Consider the following 11,933-nt stretch of genomic DNA (forward strand, 5'->3'; position numbering starts at 1 on the left):
TCGTGCGTATGTGGGGTAAAGCAGCGGGGCTTTTATTATGCCACAGTCGATACATTTAGTTCTGTTATAATGCTACTCTGTGCTGTCGTCACCGGTCTATTAAAACACAACATATTAAAGCGTCTTTGCTGTTTCCATGTTTTCTGGAAATCGAGGGGTTATGACGTCATCGGCAGGCGACAATGACACTATAGACACGCTCTGTGTCACTAGTTAAAATTGCTTATTTCTCTGGATTTAAACATTCTTCGAAACATTTGGCATAATGTACACAAGTCAGCAAAATATATAACACTGTTCTAGTGGTTTTTGGATATTTTAATGTAAAAAATCTTACATATTGTGCCTTTAAGACCTCTTAAAATGATAAAGACTTATGCTCCATTTACGATATTTAAAGTCTGCATGTTTGCACGAGGGCACATGAATTAAAAGAAAATTAATGGTGTGCATGGATAAATCATAGATAATGAACACTCTCAGTGTCTTGATTGATATCAATATGATCAATATACACTGACAGGACTGATGACGGACACAGATTCTCTCAGTCACACAGCTGAGGTCATGTGACGTCACACGTCTGCTCACCTTCCAGCATCTGGTGGTCATTGAGCGCGGGGTACGGCAGCTCGCCCAGACTGAACACCTCCCACATCAGCACCCCGAACGCCCAGACGTCTGCCTTACTGCAGAACTCTCCCTCAAACACACTCTCAGCCGGCAGCCAGCGCAGCGGGATCCACACCTGCCTGTGCTGATAGTACTCGCTGAACACACAGAGACAGAGACAGAGACACAGACAGAGAGAGAGAGACACACACACACACATCAGCACATGTGACTGAGCTTCATCAACACTAGATGGCGCTCTGCACACATGTGAACACTGGCAGCAGATCTCAGCTCTTTAATGATCATCAAATGGACTGAAGGAGCTGATACCTGTTATAGACGTCTTTACTCAGACTGAGCGCAGACACCTTCACGTGTCTCTGTCCGCTGATCAGACAGTTCCTGGCCGCCAGGTCTTTATGCACAAAACCCCTGTTTGATAAATGCTGCATCCCATGAGCCACCTGAGCACAGATAGAGACCTGCGGAGCACCGTGAACATCAACACAGAGTCACACGAGTTATTAAACACACAAACCACCTCAGGGACACAGCAACAGGTAAAATAATAATGAATGGTCACAGGAAGAACTTGCTTTAGTTCTAGTGCTGATGGGATGCGGCTTGAGTTTCTCATCGCTGCTTTTTGATATTCTGAGGAACTGTTTGAGATCACCCTGAAAAACACGAGAAAAGCACTCACATCAGCATTAACAAACAGAAAATCATCATACGTAGGTGCATCAGATAAAAGTTTAATACAGACATGAAAAACTGGATAAATCCTGAGGAAGTTCGATTGACCGCAATGTTGCTTATAAAGACAATAAAGTAAAATATTGTGATGCAAGCTTAATCTTAATGTTCTGGTCATTTTGACCCAGAGAGGATTTTATTGTTCCTGAAAATGCTAGTCAATTTTAAAGCATTGGACTAAAACTTACGGACTTATAATTTTTTTACTTTTGGGGCATTTTTTCCCCACTTTGTTAGGCTCAAAAATGACCGGCCTACAAAAACTAATTATAAATGTCGCATTATTCTATAATTCTATAATATCACATATAGTATCACTATACTCTCATTCCGGCGTAATAATCAAGCAGCTTTGCTGCCATAGCATGGGTGCAGCAGGAGCAATGATATTACGCAGCGCCTGGAAACAGGCTAACTTCCGTCAACATAACCAACGTGGCCACCTGCTAGCACAGGGAGCGTGCTGGGGACTATTTCCAGGCACTGCGTAATATCATTGCTCCTGCTGCACACATGCTACGGCAGCAAAGCTCCTTGATTATTACGCCGGAATGAGAGTATAGTTCCTAGCCATATCGGCCGAGAAAATCACAACTTTTCATTTTCCGTCAGTCTTAGTACACGACGCAACTACAGAAGAGTACAGTTTTAAATAGGAAAAATATAGAAACTCTTTGGTCATTTTTGAGCGAGACGCTAACGGTCTAACCAGATTCAATGGTCTATGCTAAGCTACAGCTAAAAGTGCTACCGCCAGACCCGGAGATCGGCTGAATGGATTCGAAAACTGTAAACCTCAACTGTTTAACTCTAGGCCAGTTGGAAAATGAGCCTATTTTCAAAAATAGTGGAGTGTTCCTTTAAGAAATGTGCAGGATTGATACATTCAAACAGAAACGGTGTGTATGCTGATTTATATTATTCATACTGCTAATTAAGTGAAAGATAATTAGGACACATAAATGTGTGTTTTGTGTGTACACAAGCCAAACTAATTAAAATATAAGCGTGCATGCTGCATATATATTAACAAAGGATTTTAATGCGTTTAGTACCAGATCCACGTATTCCAGGATCATGTAATGAGGTTGGGTTTCTCTGCAGATTCCCAGCAGTCGCACGACGTGAGCGTGATTGAGTTTGCTGAACATCTCCAGCTCTCGTCTGAACTCAGATCGGTGCGTTTCCTCTCGGCTCTCTAAACTCTTGACCAGCACCAGTGTCTCCGGCTCGGTCTCCTCTATCGCCCTCGCTTTAGCCAGAAACACCTCGCCGAACACACCACGACCTGCACACACACAGACACACAGAGACACACACACACACACACAGAGACACACACACACACAGAGACACACACACACACAGAGACACACAGAGACACACACGCACACACACACAGAGACACACACGCACACACACGCACACACACAGAGACACACACGCACACACAGAGACACACACGCACACAGAGACACAGAGAGAGAGACACACACACACAGAGACGTTGTGATGTTTTTATCAGCTGTTTGGACTCTCATTCTGACGGCACCCATTCACTGCAGAGCATCCATTGCTGAGACACTGATGCAGTGCTACATTTCTCCAAATCTGATGAAGAAACACTCATCCTGATCTTAGATGAGCACATTTTCAGCACATTTTAATTGTATCCCTTTAATAAATGAATATGATGTGCTGGAGGAAGAGTTATTATGGACTCATATTTGAGTTAAAAGCGTCTTAATGCTGGATGTGTTTCAGCTTTTGTCTTCTCCAGATGTTAACTGATGGACTGGAGTGCTGTGGATTATTGTGATGTTTTTATCAGCTGTTTGGACTCTCATTCTGACGGCACCCATTCACTGCAGAGCATCCATTGCTGAGACACTGATGCAGTGCTGCATTTCTCCAAATCTGATGAAGAAACACTCATCCTGATCTTGGATGAGCACATTTTCAGCACATTTTAATTGTATCCCTTTAATAAATGAATATGATGTGATTTCTTTAAGTAATATCCTAAATCTAGAAGCAAATATCATCATAATGTAAAATCTTTTAAATGATTATTACTGTAAAAGTGCACTGAAGTGAGTTTGGTTCTGTTCTGCTGATTGATTACCCAGTGAGGTGATGGTCTGCAGGTGCGCTCTGGGAAAGTGCAGCTCGTCACCGCAGCTCTGCTGTTTCTCGGAGTCTGCTGAAGGTCTCATGCTGCTTAGAGCCACTTCTTCATGGATCTCAGACACCCTGTGGCCGTTCAGCTGAACACCTAGAGGAAACACACACACACTCTTCGCAAACATCTCTAAATAATGTGTGAAAACAGAACTTGTGCCTAATGACAAGACTGTTGGGAAGCATTAGAAATGACACGTTGAACAGCCACTACATATAAGAGACGTATAGCTCAAAACAGGCAGATATCAGCTGGTTGATTAGTCTAGATGATCTCAGTCTAGATGACACACACGTACCGTTCAGACACTCCATCTCGGGCTCTTCTCCGGCGCGGTTCTTCTGCAGCCGTTTGCTCTTGCGTCTCTGTTTGCAGTAGAACATCAGTCCCAGCACAGCGATGATGTACGCCACGGCCACGGCCACCGACAGAGCGATCGTCTGGAACATCTTAAACTGACTCTTATCCTCGTCTTCACTGCGCGGGTGCACAGGCTTCTCTGAGAACAGAGACGCATCACAAAACACTACAGTAAACCTGTAGCAAAATCACTGTAAACTTGATTTAAAGTGAAAACGAGTTTTCATTCCTCAGTGATAGATATTTGCTCTTGTTTTAAGCTCTAAACTCACTTCAAGGATGTTTAGATTTGTACTGAAAACAAAATTACTGAGGAAATGCAGTGTATGCAACATTTAATGCCATGACTTTATGAATGTAAGACTTTCTGCTCTGATTTAAGACTTTTTAAAGCCTTAATTTGTAGAAGGGCGAATTAAGACTTTTTTAAACCCACAGAAACCCTGTGTATTGTATGAAGCACTATGGAAATAGATGTGAAATATGAAATAACAAACACACTGTATGATCTGTGTGTGAGTGTGTGCATAAACACTATGACTTCTCAAGCTAAAATCTGCCTTATTTATTAAAAAAAAACACAAAAAAAAACAAACAAAACAAAAACACACCAATCAGGTTAAACTGTTCCTCGTGTGAGTTAGTGTTCCTCACCCACGACATAGAGCTGCGCTGCCGTGTCTCTGATGTTGCAGGTGTTTCCTGCGATGCAGGTGTACACGCCCGTGTCCTCAGTGGTCACATCACTAATGACCAGAGAGCCGTTGGGCATCTTCTGAAACCTGGAGAAACACAATCAACACACGTCAACATCAGCGGCATGAAGGATCATCATGTATGTGTGAGACAGACTGGTGGATTGAGACAGACAGATGGAGTGAGACAGACTGATGGAGTGAGACAGACAGACAGGTGCAGTGAGACAGACAGGTGGAGTGAGACAGATTATGACTGCAGTAAAAGATTATGAGATGCATTATTTGAATGCTTGGCCAAAGAGATGTGTCTTTAATCTAGATTTAAACAGAGAGAGTGTGTCTGAACCCCGAACGGTATCAGGAAGGCTATTCCAGAGTTTGGGAGCCAAATGCGAAAAAGCTCTACCTCCTTTAGTGGACTTTGATATCCTAGGGACTACCAAAAGTCCAGAATTTTGCGACCTTAGAGAGCGTGATGGATTGTAGCGTGGTAGAAGACTAGTTAGGTACGCAGGAGCTAAACCATTAAGGGCCTTATAGGCAAGTAATAATATTTTGTAACTGATACAGAACTTAACAGGTAGCCAGTGCAGAGACTGTAAAATTGGGGTAATATGATCATATTTTCTTGACCTGGTAAGGACTCTAGCCGCTGCATTTTGGACGACCTGTAGCTTGTTTATTGAAGATGCAGGACAACCACCTAGAAGTGCATTACAATAGTCCAGAGACAGACAGAGACACAGACAGGCAGGTGGAGTGAGACAGACTGGTGCAGAGAGACAGACAGATGGAGTGAGACAGACAGACAGGTGGAGTGAGACAGACTGGTGCAGTGAGACAGACAGAGCCAGACAGATACACAGACAGGCAGGTGCAGTGAGACAGGCAGCTGCAGTGAGACAGAGACACGGACAGGCAGGTGGAGTGAGACAGGCAGGTGCAGTGAGACAGACAGAGACACAGACAGGCAGGTGGAGTGAGACAGACAGAGACACAGACAGGCAGGTGGAGTGAGAGAGACAGACAGGTGCAGTGAGACAGACAGAGACACAGACAGGCAGGTGGAGTGAGACAGACAGGTGCAGTGAGACAGGCAGCTGCAGTGAGAGACCGGTGCAGTGAGACAGGCAGAGACACAGACAGGCAGGTGGAGTGAGACAGGCAGGTGGAGTGAGACAGGCAGGTGCAGTGAGACAGGCAGGTGCAGTGAGAGACAGAGACACGGACAGGCAGGTGGAGTGAGATCACTGGCCTGCTGGAGCTGCTGCTGCTGAGTAGTTTGTCTTTGAGCATCCACTGGACGTACGGCTGCGGGTCACCTGACGCCTGACAGTGAAGCACAGCCGTGTGACCCTGATAGACTGTGGTCTGCTCCGGCTCCAGCTTAAACTCCACGTGAACTGACAAAACACAGATGGACGCGAGTGTGTCAGTGTGTGTGGAACAACTCACATGACCTCATGATCAACCACAGCGTTCAAATCTAAGACACACACCTCCTACAGTGAGATGGACGTGCACTCGTATCTCTCCCTGCGCGCTGCTGGACGCCACACACGTGTAGTTCCCTCCATCGGCGCGGGTCACTGTACTGAAGCGCAGAACTCCGTTCATCTGACTCACGTGAGACGGGAGATCAGCGCCGTCTGCGGAGACACACGCATGAGAAACCAGCTCAAACACACCAGACATCACTGCACAGCAACAGCAAGCCATTCGGTTTCAATCAGAGCTGCCCAGCTAACAATAAAAGTATGTTATGTGATCGTTAAGGTAACATTCCATTGTATGTCTCTGACCTGCTCTGCTCCAGTGTATGATGGGCGTCTCTCGTCCTGCAGCAACACAGCTGACGCTGCTCTCTCGGTCCAGCTGCAGACACTGCGACGGCTGCGGGATGGGCGTGAACTTCAACTTCTCTGAGAGAGATGCACATTAATTACAAACTATTTTCCTGTTTGACACTGTAAAGCTGCTTTGACACAATCAGTATTGTACAGTATAGAGCTGCTCCAGTGTATGATGGGCGTCTCTCGTCCTGCAGCAACACAGCTGACGCTGCTCTCTCGGTCCAGCTGCAGACACTGCGACGGCTGCGGGATGGGCGTGAACTTCAACTTCTCTGAGAGAGATGCACATTAATTACAAACTATTTTCCTGTTTGACACTGTAAAGCTGCTTTGACAATCAGTATTGTACAGTATAGAGTGCTATACAAATAAAGGTGACTTGAGTTGACAACTCTCGGAGGGATTGGCATGGTAATGTACATGACAATGTTAATATATTTGGTCTTTACCGAGTACCGAGACTTGCTACTGCCAATACATCCACAATGCTGCTGTGAGCATGTAAGAAATACTGCTGCTGCAAATATAACATACATGAAACAACCCCCCACAAAGCATACATGAATCACCTCGTAGCAGATCTATACAGGTGGAGCTGGGGAAGGTGGAGGGATTCTGAAGCAAGCTGCACTGCTGCTGCAAGCACTAGTCATATATTTGAATGTTGAGCAGCGAGCTCATTGGCTACCGATACAGGAGAGAACCCTGCTCACACACAAACCTCTCTGCACTTTGATTAAAACATTATTAATTACTTTATTTAGTAAGCTGTCAGCCTTCAGTGCTGCTGCTAATCATGACGATGTGTATATGTTCCTCTCACCCAGTATGAGAACCTGCGCGTGTCCGATGAGCGATCCGCCCTCCGTCACACACACACAGCTGTACGTCTGAGCGTCCTTCAGCTCTGCGCTGTTGATCCTCAGCGTCCCGTTAGAGAAGAGCTTATAACGAGAGCCCTACAGACAGAGAGTGTGTTAAACCTGACGCGGTGTGATCTGATGAGGCGTGACGACTGCGTTCATTCACTCATTCACCTCCTCACTGATCGGGACGCTCTTGCGGTACCATGTGACCCGTGGTTCAGGCGTGCCCCGTGCGTGACAGTGCAGGAAACCCGGCTGACCCTCCTCGACGCGTGTGTCCTGCGGCTGAACGATCCATTCTGGAGAGGCTGTGACACACACACACACACATTAGTGAGGTTCTCTCATAAACTTCCACTGTTTTCATTTAAAGATTCTAGTATGTCTCTAAACATCACACATATTTGACGCACACATTTCTAAAGCTCTAAATACTCAAACTTTGCTGTTAAACCCGTTTCACACTATCTCCTGCATGTCTTCTATCGTCTGATTGATAGTTTAGAGTTTTTTTTATGCAGTCAAAGCTCTTTTAGTGTAATTGTACAAGCGTCCAGCTTCAGCTGGAGCTTCTCGTGTCAAATCTTGACTGGTTTTGATCAAGTAAAGTATATAACTGCAGTAATATCTCCAGATGAACTCTTACTGCACTGAAGCAGCTCAGCTTTACTTGATTCTCCATCAATCATGTTTTAGAGTCTCAAATCTGATCCTCAGGATCTTTTGAGGAGCGTTTGTTTCCAGAAGCTTTACTTTCACTGTTCCTCAGCGGAGGAATGATCTTCACAAGCCTCCAGAACATCTCACATCTTCTGAGGAGCCTTTATTTCTTCAGCTCTCGATCACTGCATTATATGTTTGGAGCATTTCAATCTTATCTCACTGAGACATGTTACTGGAGATATAGAGCGACTGCTGATATTCAGATCATTTTATATCAGTATCTGCTGCACTGTTATAAAGATGTCATTGATTTACATCACAAGCAGCAGAATTTCATCAGATAAATATCAGCATCTGCAGCAAATTCATATTTTTGAATAAAACTGAGCTGTTTTTCCTCCATATTCTCACTCTATCAGACTATATGAACCATAAAAGCCTGATGGCTCAAATATGATGCTCAACAAAAAACACTATTTTTGGGAGATTTGTCTAAAGGTTTAATAAATTGTTCAATTAAAAAAAGTTAGTCTTTATAGGGTTAATATTTGTGAACCTACTAAAAATCCCAGATCTTATGAAAGACCAGCTTCTGATTTATTAGTAATTCCAGCAAACGAAGGGTTAAAGACTGCTGTCTCACTGGGCCACCTGTGATCAGTGTGGAGCTTGGCTAGTTAGTTAATTATTTAGTTAGTTAGTTTAGTTTGGTGTTTCACCCACTGGCTACAGTGACCACGAGCTCCTGCTGCTTCTGTCCGGCTGTGTTGCGGGCGACACACGTGTAGACGCCCGAGTCTGGGCCGTCTGTGGGGTTGAAGATCAGATCTCCGTCCCGCTGATGGACTCGACCCTCAGACGCCACTCGAGCTCCCGCACGCTCCCACCACACCTGCGGCTCCGGCTGACCCTGCGGTGGATCACAGCGCACACGCTCACCGCGGCCCGCCGTGAAAACCCGGAACATGCGCTCGCCCATGTCTGCGATCTCTACAGAGAGACATAAACACCGGAGCTGAGAACAGATATAGTTTTTATATTATTTCTTTTTGTTAAACATTTAGTATTTTTTGTTTTTTTGCATATTTTTCTTCATTTTCTTTGTTTTTTTTAACATGTCTACATAGGTTTTATTATTTTATGTCAGATGAAAATAGAAATGTTGCCTTTGGAACTAGCTAAAAATATATATTTTTTATATTTAATTTTATTTTCAGTTTATTTTAAGTGTGTGTGTGAGTGTATTTGTTTTGTCTATATTTGTGTGGACCAAATGTTCTTACTTCTATTGTGAAATTTTCAATTAAATTCAGTTTTATTTATAAAGCACATTTAAAATCAACCTTAATTGGCCAAAGTGCTGTACGAAACAATTAAGTAACAATTAAATCGGAGAGATATTTAGCCAAGTCGTTGAGAGCTTTGTAAACAAATACCAGAATTTTGTAGTCATTTTGATATATGAGTGGCAGCCAATGCAAAGAACGTAAGATTGGTGTGATATGGTCTCGCGAGACGCGCGACAAGCACATAATTGATCCCAGAAGTAACATATATAACGACAATAATAATGGTGCTAAAACCGATCCCTGGATGTGAGTGGTTGTGTGTGTGTGTGTGTGTGCGCGCATGTGAGTGGTTGTGTGTGTGTGTGTGTGTGCGCACATGTGAGTGGTAAAAACCATTACGCCTATGGAGAGTCCCCATAAGGATAACTGACCAGACATGTGTGTGAGAGAGAGAGAGTGTGTGTGTGTGAGTGAGTCTTCTCTCACCTGCGATCCTGAGTGCTGCCTCCACATGTACTTGTTTGTTTTCTCCATACTGAGCCACACATTTATACACACCTGTGCTGCGCTGCTTCACCTGACTGATGTGCAGTGTGCCGTTAGCGTACACCACAAACCTGCCACACACACACACACGGTTAGTTACAGCAATAAACCACTGCAAGATCATCGTAAAATGTAATTAAATTAGTAAAATCACTGTAAATGTACAGAATTCAGCAACACGATACATTGTTAATTTTATTAATAACCAGAATATAAACAATTCTGCCACAAACGTGGTGTTGATTAGAGCAGTTTACTGTTGCTAAGTGACGCATGTGGGTCACGGGTGTGTGTTTAAGGCTTCAGACGCGGATCAGACACAATCTGTCTGATCAATCACAATCTAACGCTCAGATTCAGTCTAAGAGAAGCAAACGCCTGCAATCCCAGAATCCCCCGAGTGTGTTTACAGCTGAAGACGTGTTTGAACACTTTACAAGCTGACGAACAACTGAAAGCATGCGTCAGATGAGAGCAGAATCAAACACATTTACAGTACCAGACAGATTACACCGCAGATAATATCGATGTCAAACACAACTGATAAAGTCTCCCTCAATTACACGATGAGCAGCCTGTGAGCACTCCTGAATAATACTAATATTTTAAAATTAGACTTCACTTTGAATTTAAAGTTTTAGTAATTTTGTTGTTTTGTCATTTTTATTATTTTTTTAATGTCATTAAACATCTAAATGACGTCAATGGAAGGAAAATCCTTCATAATAAAGATTTAAAACATCTCATGAAATGCATGAAGCTCCTTTATTACAACAATTCAATAAAAACGGGCTGTAATGTTTCGGAGACGTCATGAGCATGAATCTGGAGAGATCTGCAGTGCGCCACAGTTTTAAAGTGTTGAGATTAGTGCAGGATGTTATTAGTGCATCAAAGCAGAACGTGCCCAAACATTCACTGGACTTCCCATGATGCACCAGTGATGGATCATTTATCTGTGGGTGGTCAGACCTTCTGAACAGCTTTACGTTCAACAGACTCACAGTCAATATAGTTTCTAATCATTTTTTTTTGGTTAAGATTAACATACATACATACATATAGTAAGTAAGTAAATGTTTAGTTTAGATTTTTTATACATTTTTAGCTTAGACATATTTTGTTTTCATTTTAATTAAAGTTTTAGCATTAGGAAACATTCAGCATGTGAAGCTTCTCACCGTGATTTGTTGAGGACGGGTTCTGCGTCGTGGAACCACTCGATCAGCGGCGGTGGCTTGGCTCTGAACTGACAGTGAAACACGGCCTCCTCATCACGCAGAACCACCTGATCCACCGGAGCCACCAGCACACGGGGAACAGACTCATCTGAACACAGAGAGAGAGAGAGAGAGAAGAGTCACGCTTGATCTGATGAATATACAGCATGAGACACACACACACACACACACACACTCATCTACATGCTGCCTTTCATTATTGCCAGTTGCTAACAGCACTGACAGCACCTGTCATGTGTCACGTGAACTTTGACCTTTAGCACACCTGGATCAGACCACATTCCACAGACAGAAACTCATCCGACCGTCCCTCCGGTTGATCCTTGTGCTCCTGCAGGACGTGATTCTATAAATCACCCTTTACTGATTTACAGTAACATTTACAAACATCATCACATTAAATAAACTTATTCATGAAACATAACTCACATAGTCATTTTAATGTGAATGCAATGAATATTTGAATCAAATACTTATCTTTTCAGCATTTTATGGTAATTTCATCAAGGTCATTTTGTGTTGATAATTTTCTAATCATTTAATCAAGTTAGTTTTGTGTTCAAATGTTCATTTTAAGTTTTGAACTTTTGAATCAATTATTCATGATCCAACATAACACTTGATAAAATTATTAATGACATTTATGTAGTCAATCACAGCTGATTTATCTGTGCATCTGTAATCATGTCACATTGTAGATCAGACAGACGCGCTCTGGGATCAGACAGACGCGCCCTCGGATCAGACAGACGCGCTCTATATCACAGACACGCTCTAGCATCAGACACACTGTAGATCAGACAGACGTGCTCTAGGTTCAGACAGACACGCTCTAGCATCAGACACACTGTAGATCAGACAGAC

At 43.4% G+C, this 11,933-nt stretch overlaps 1 protein-coding gene across 1 annotated transcript in view; it reads right to left on the bottom strand.

Moving 5' to 3' along the window:
• Window positions 1-11,933, bottom strand: part of LOC107601637 (inactive tyrosine-protein kinase 7-like) — a 51,468-nt gene that overhangs the window by 3,107 nt on the left and 36,428 nt on the right. Inside the window, exons 7-19 of the mRNA XM_016293888.1 lie at window positions 8,717-8,983; window positions 7,502-7,638; window positions 7,288-7,423; window positions 6,414-6,533; window positions 6,111-6,260; window positions 5,867-6,014; window positions 4,568-4,695; window positions 3,852-4,052; window positions 3,497-3,646; window positions 2,427-2,659; window positions 1,212-1,292; window positions 946-1,097; window positions 592-770 (exon numbers count right to left, since the gene is read on the bottom strand). Of these exons, the coding sequence (XP_016149374.1) occupies window positions 592-770; window positions 946-1,097; window positions 1,212-1,292; window positions 2,427-2,659; window positions 3,497-3,646; window positions 3,852-4,052; window positions 4,568-4,695; window positions 5,867-6,014; window positions 6,111-6,260; window positions 6,414-6,533; window positions 7,288-7,423; window positions 7,502-7,638; window positions 8,717-8,983 (2,082 nt within the window). The remainder of the gene's footprint in view (window positions 1-591; window positions 771-945; window positions 1,098-1,211; window positions 1,293-2,426; window positions 2,660-3,496; window positions 3,647-3,851; window positions 4,053-4,567; window positions 4,696-5,866; window positions 6,015-6,110; window positions 6,261-6,413; window positions 6,534-7,287; window positions 7,424-7,501; window positions 7,639-8,716; window positions 8,984-11,933) is intronic.

The sequence above is a fragment of the Sinocyclocheilus grahami genome, unplaced genomic scaffold (assembly GCF_001515645.1).
Source record: "Sinocyclocheilus grahami isolate Dianchi unplaced genomic scaffold, SAMN03320097.WGS_v1.1 scaffold309.1, whole genome shotgun sequence".
NCBI classification, from domain to species: Eukaryota; Metazoa; Chordata; class Actinopteri; order Cypriniformes; family Cyprinidae; genus Sinocyclocheilus; species Sinocyclocheilus grahami.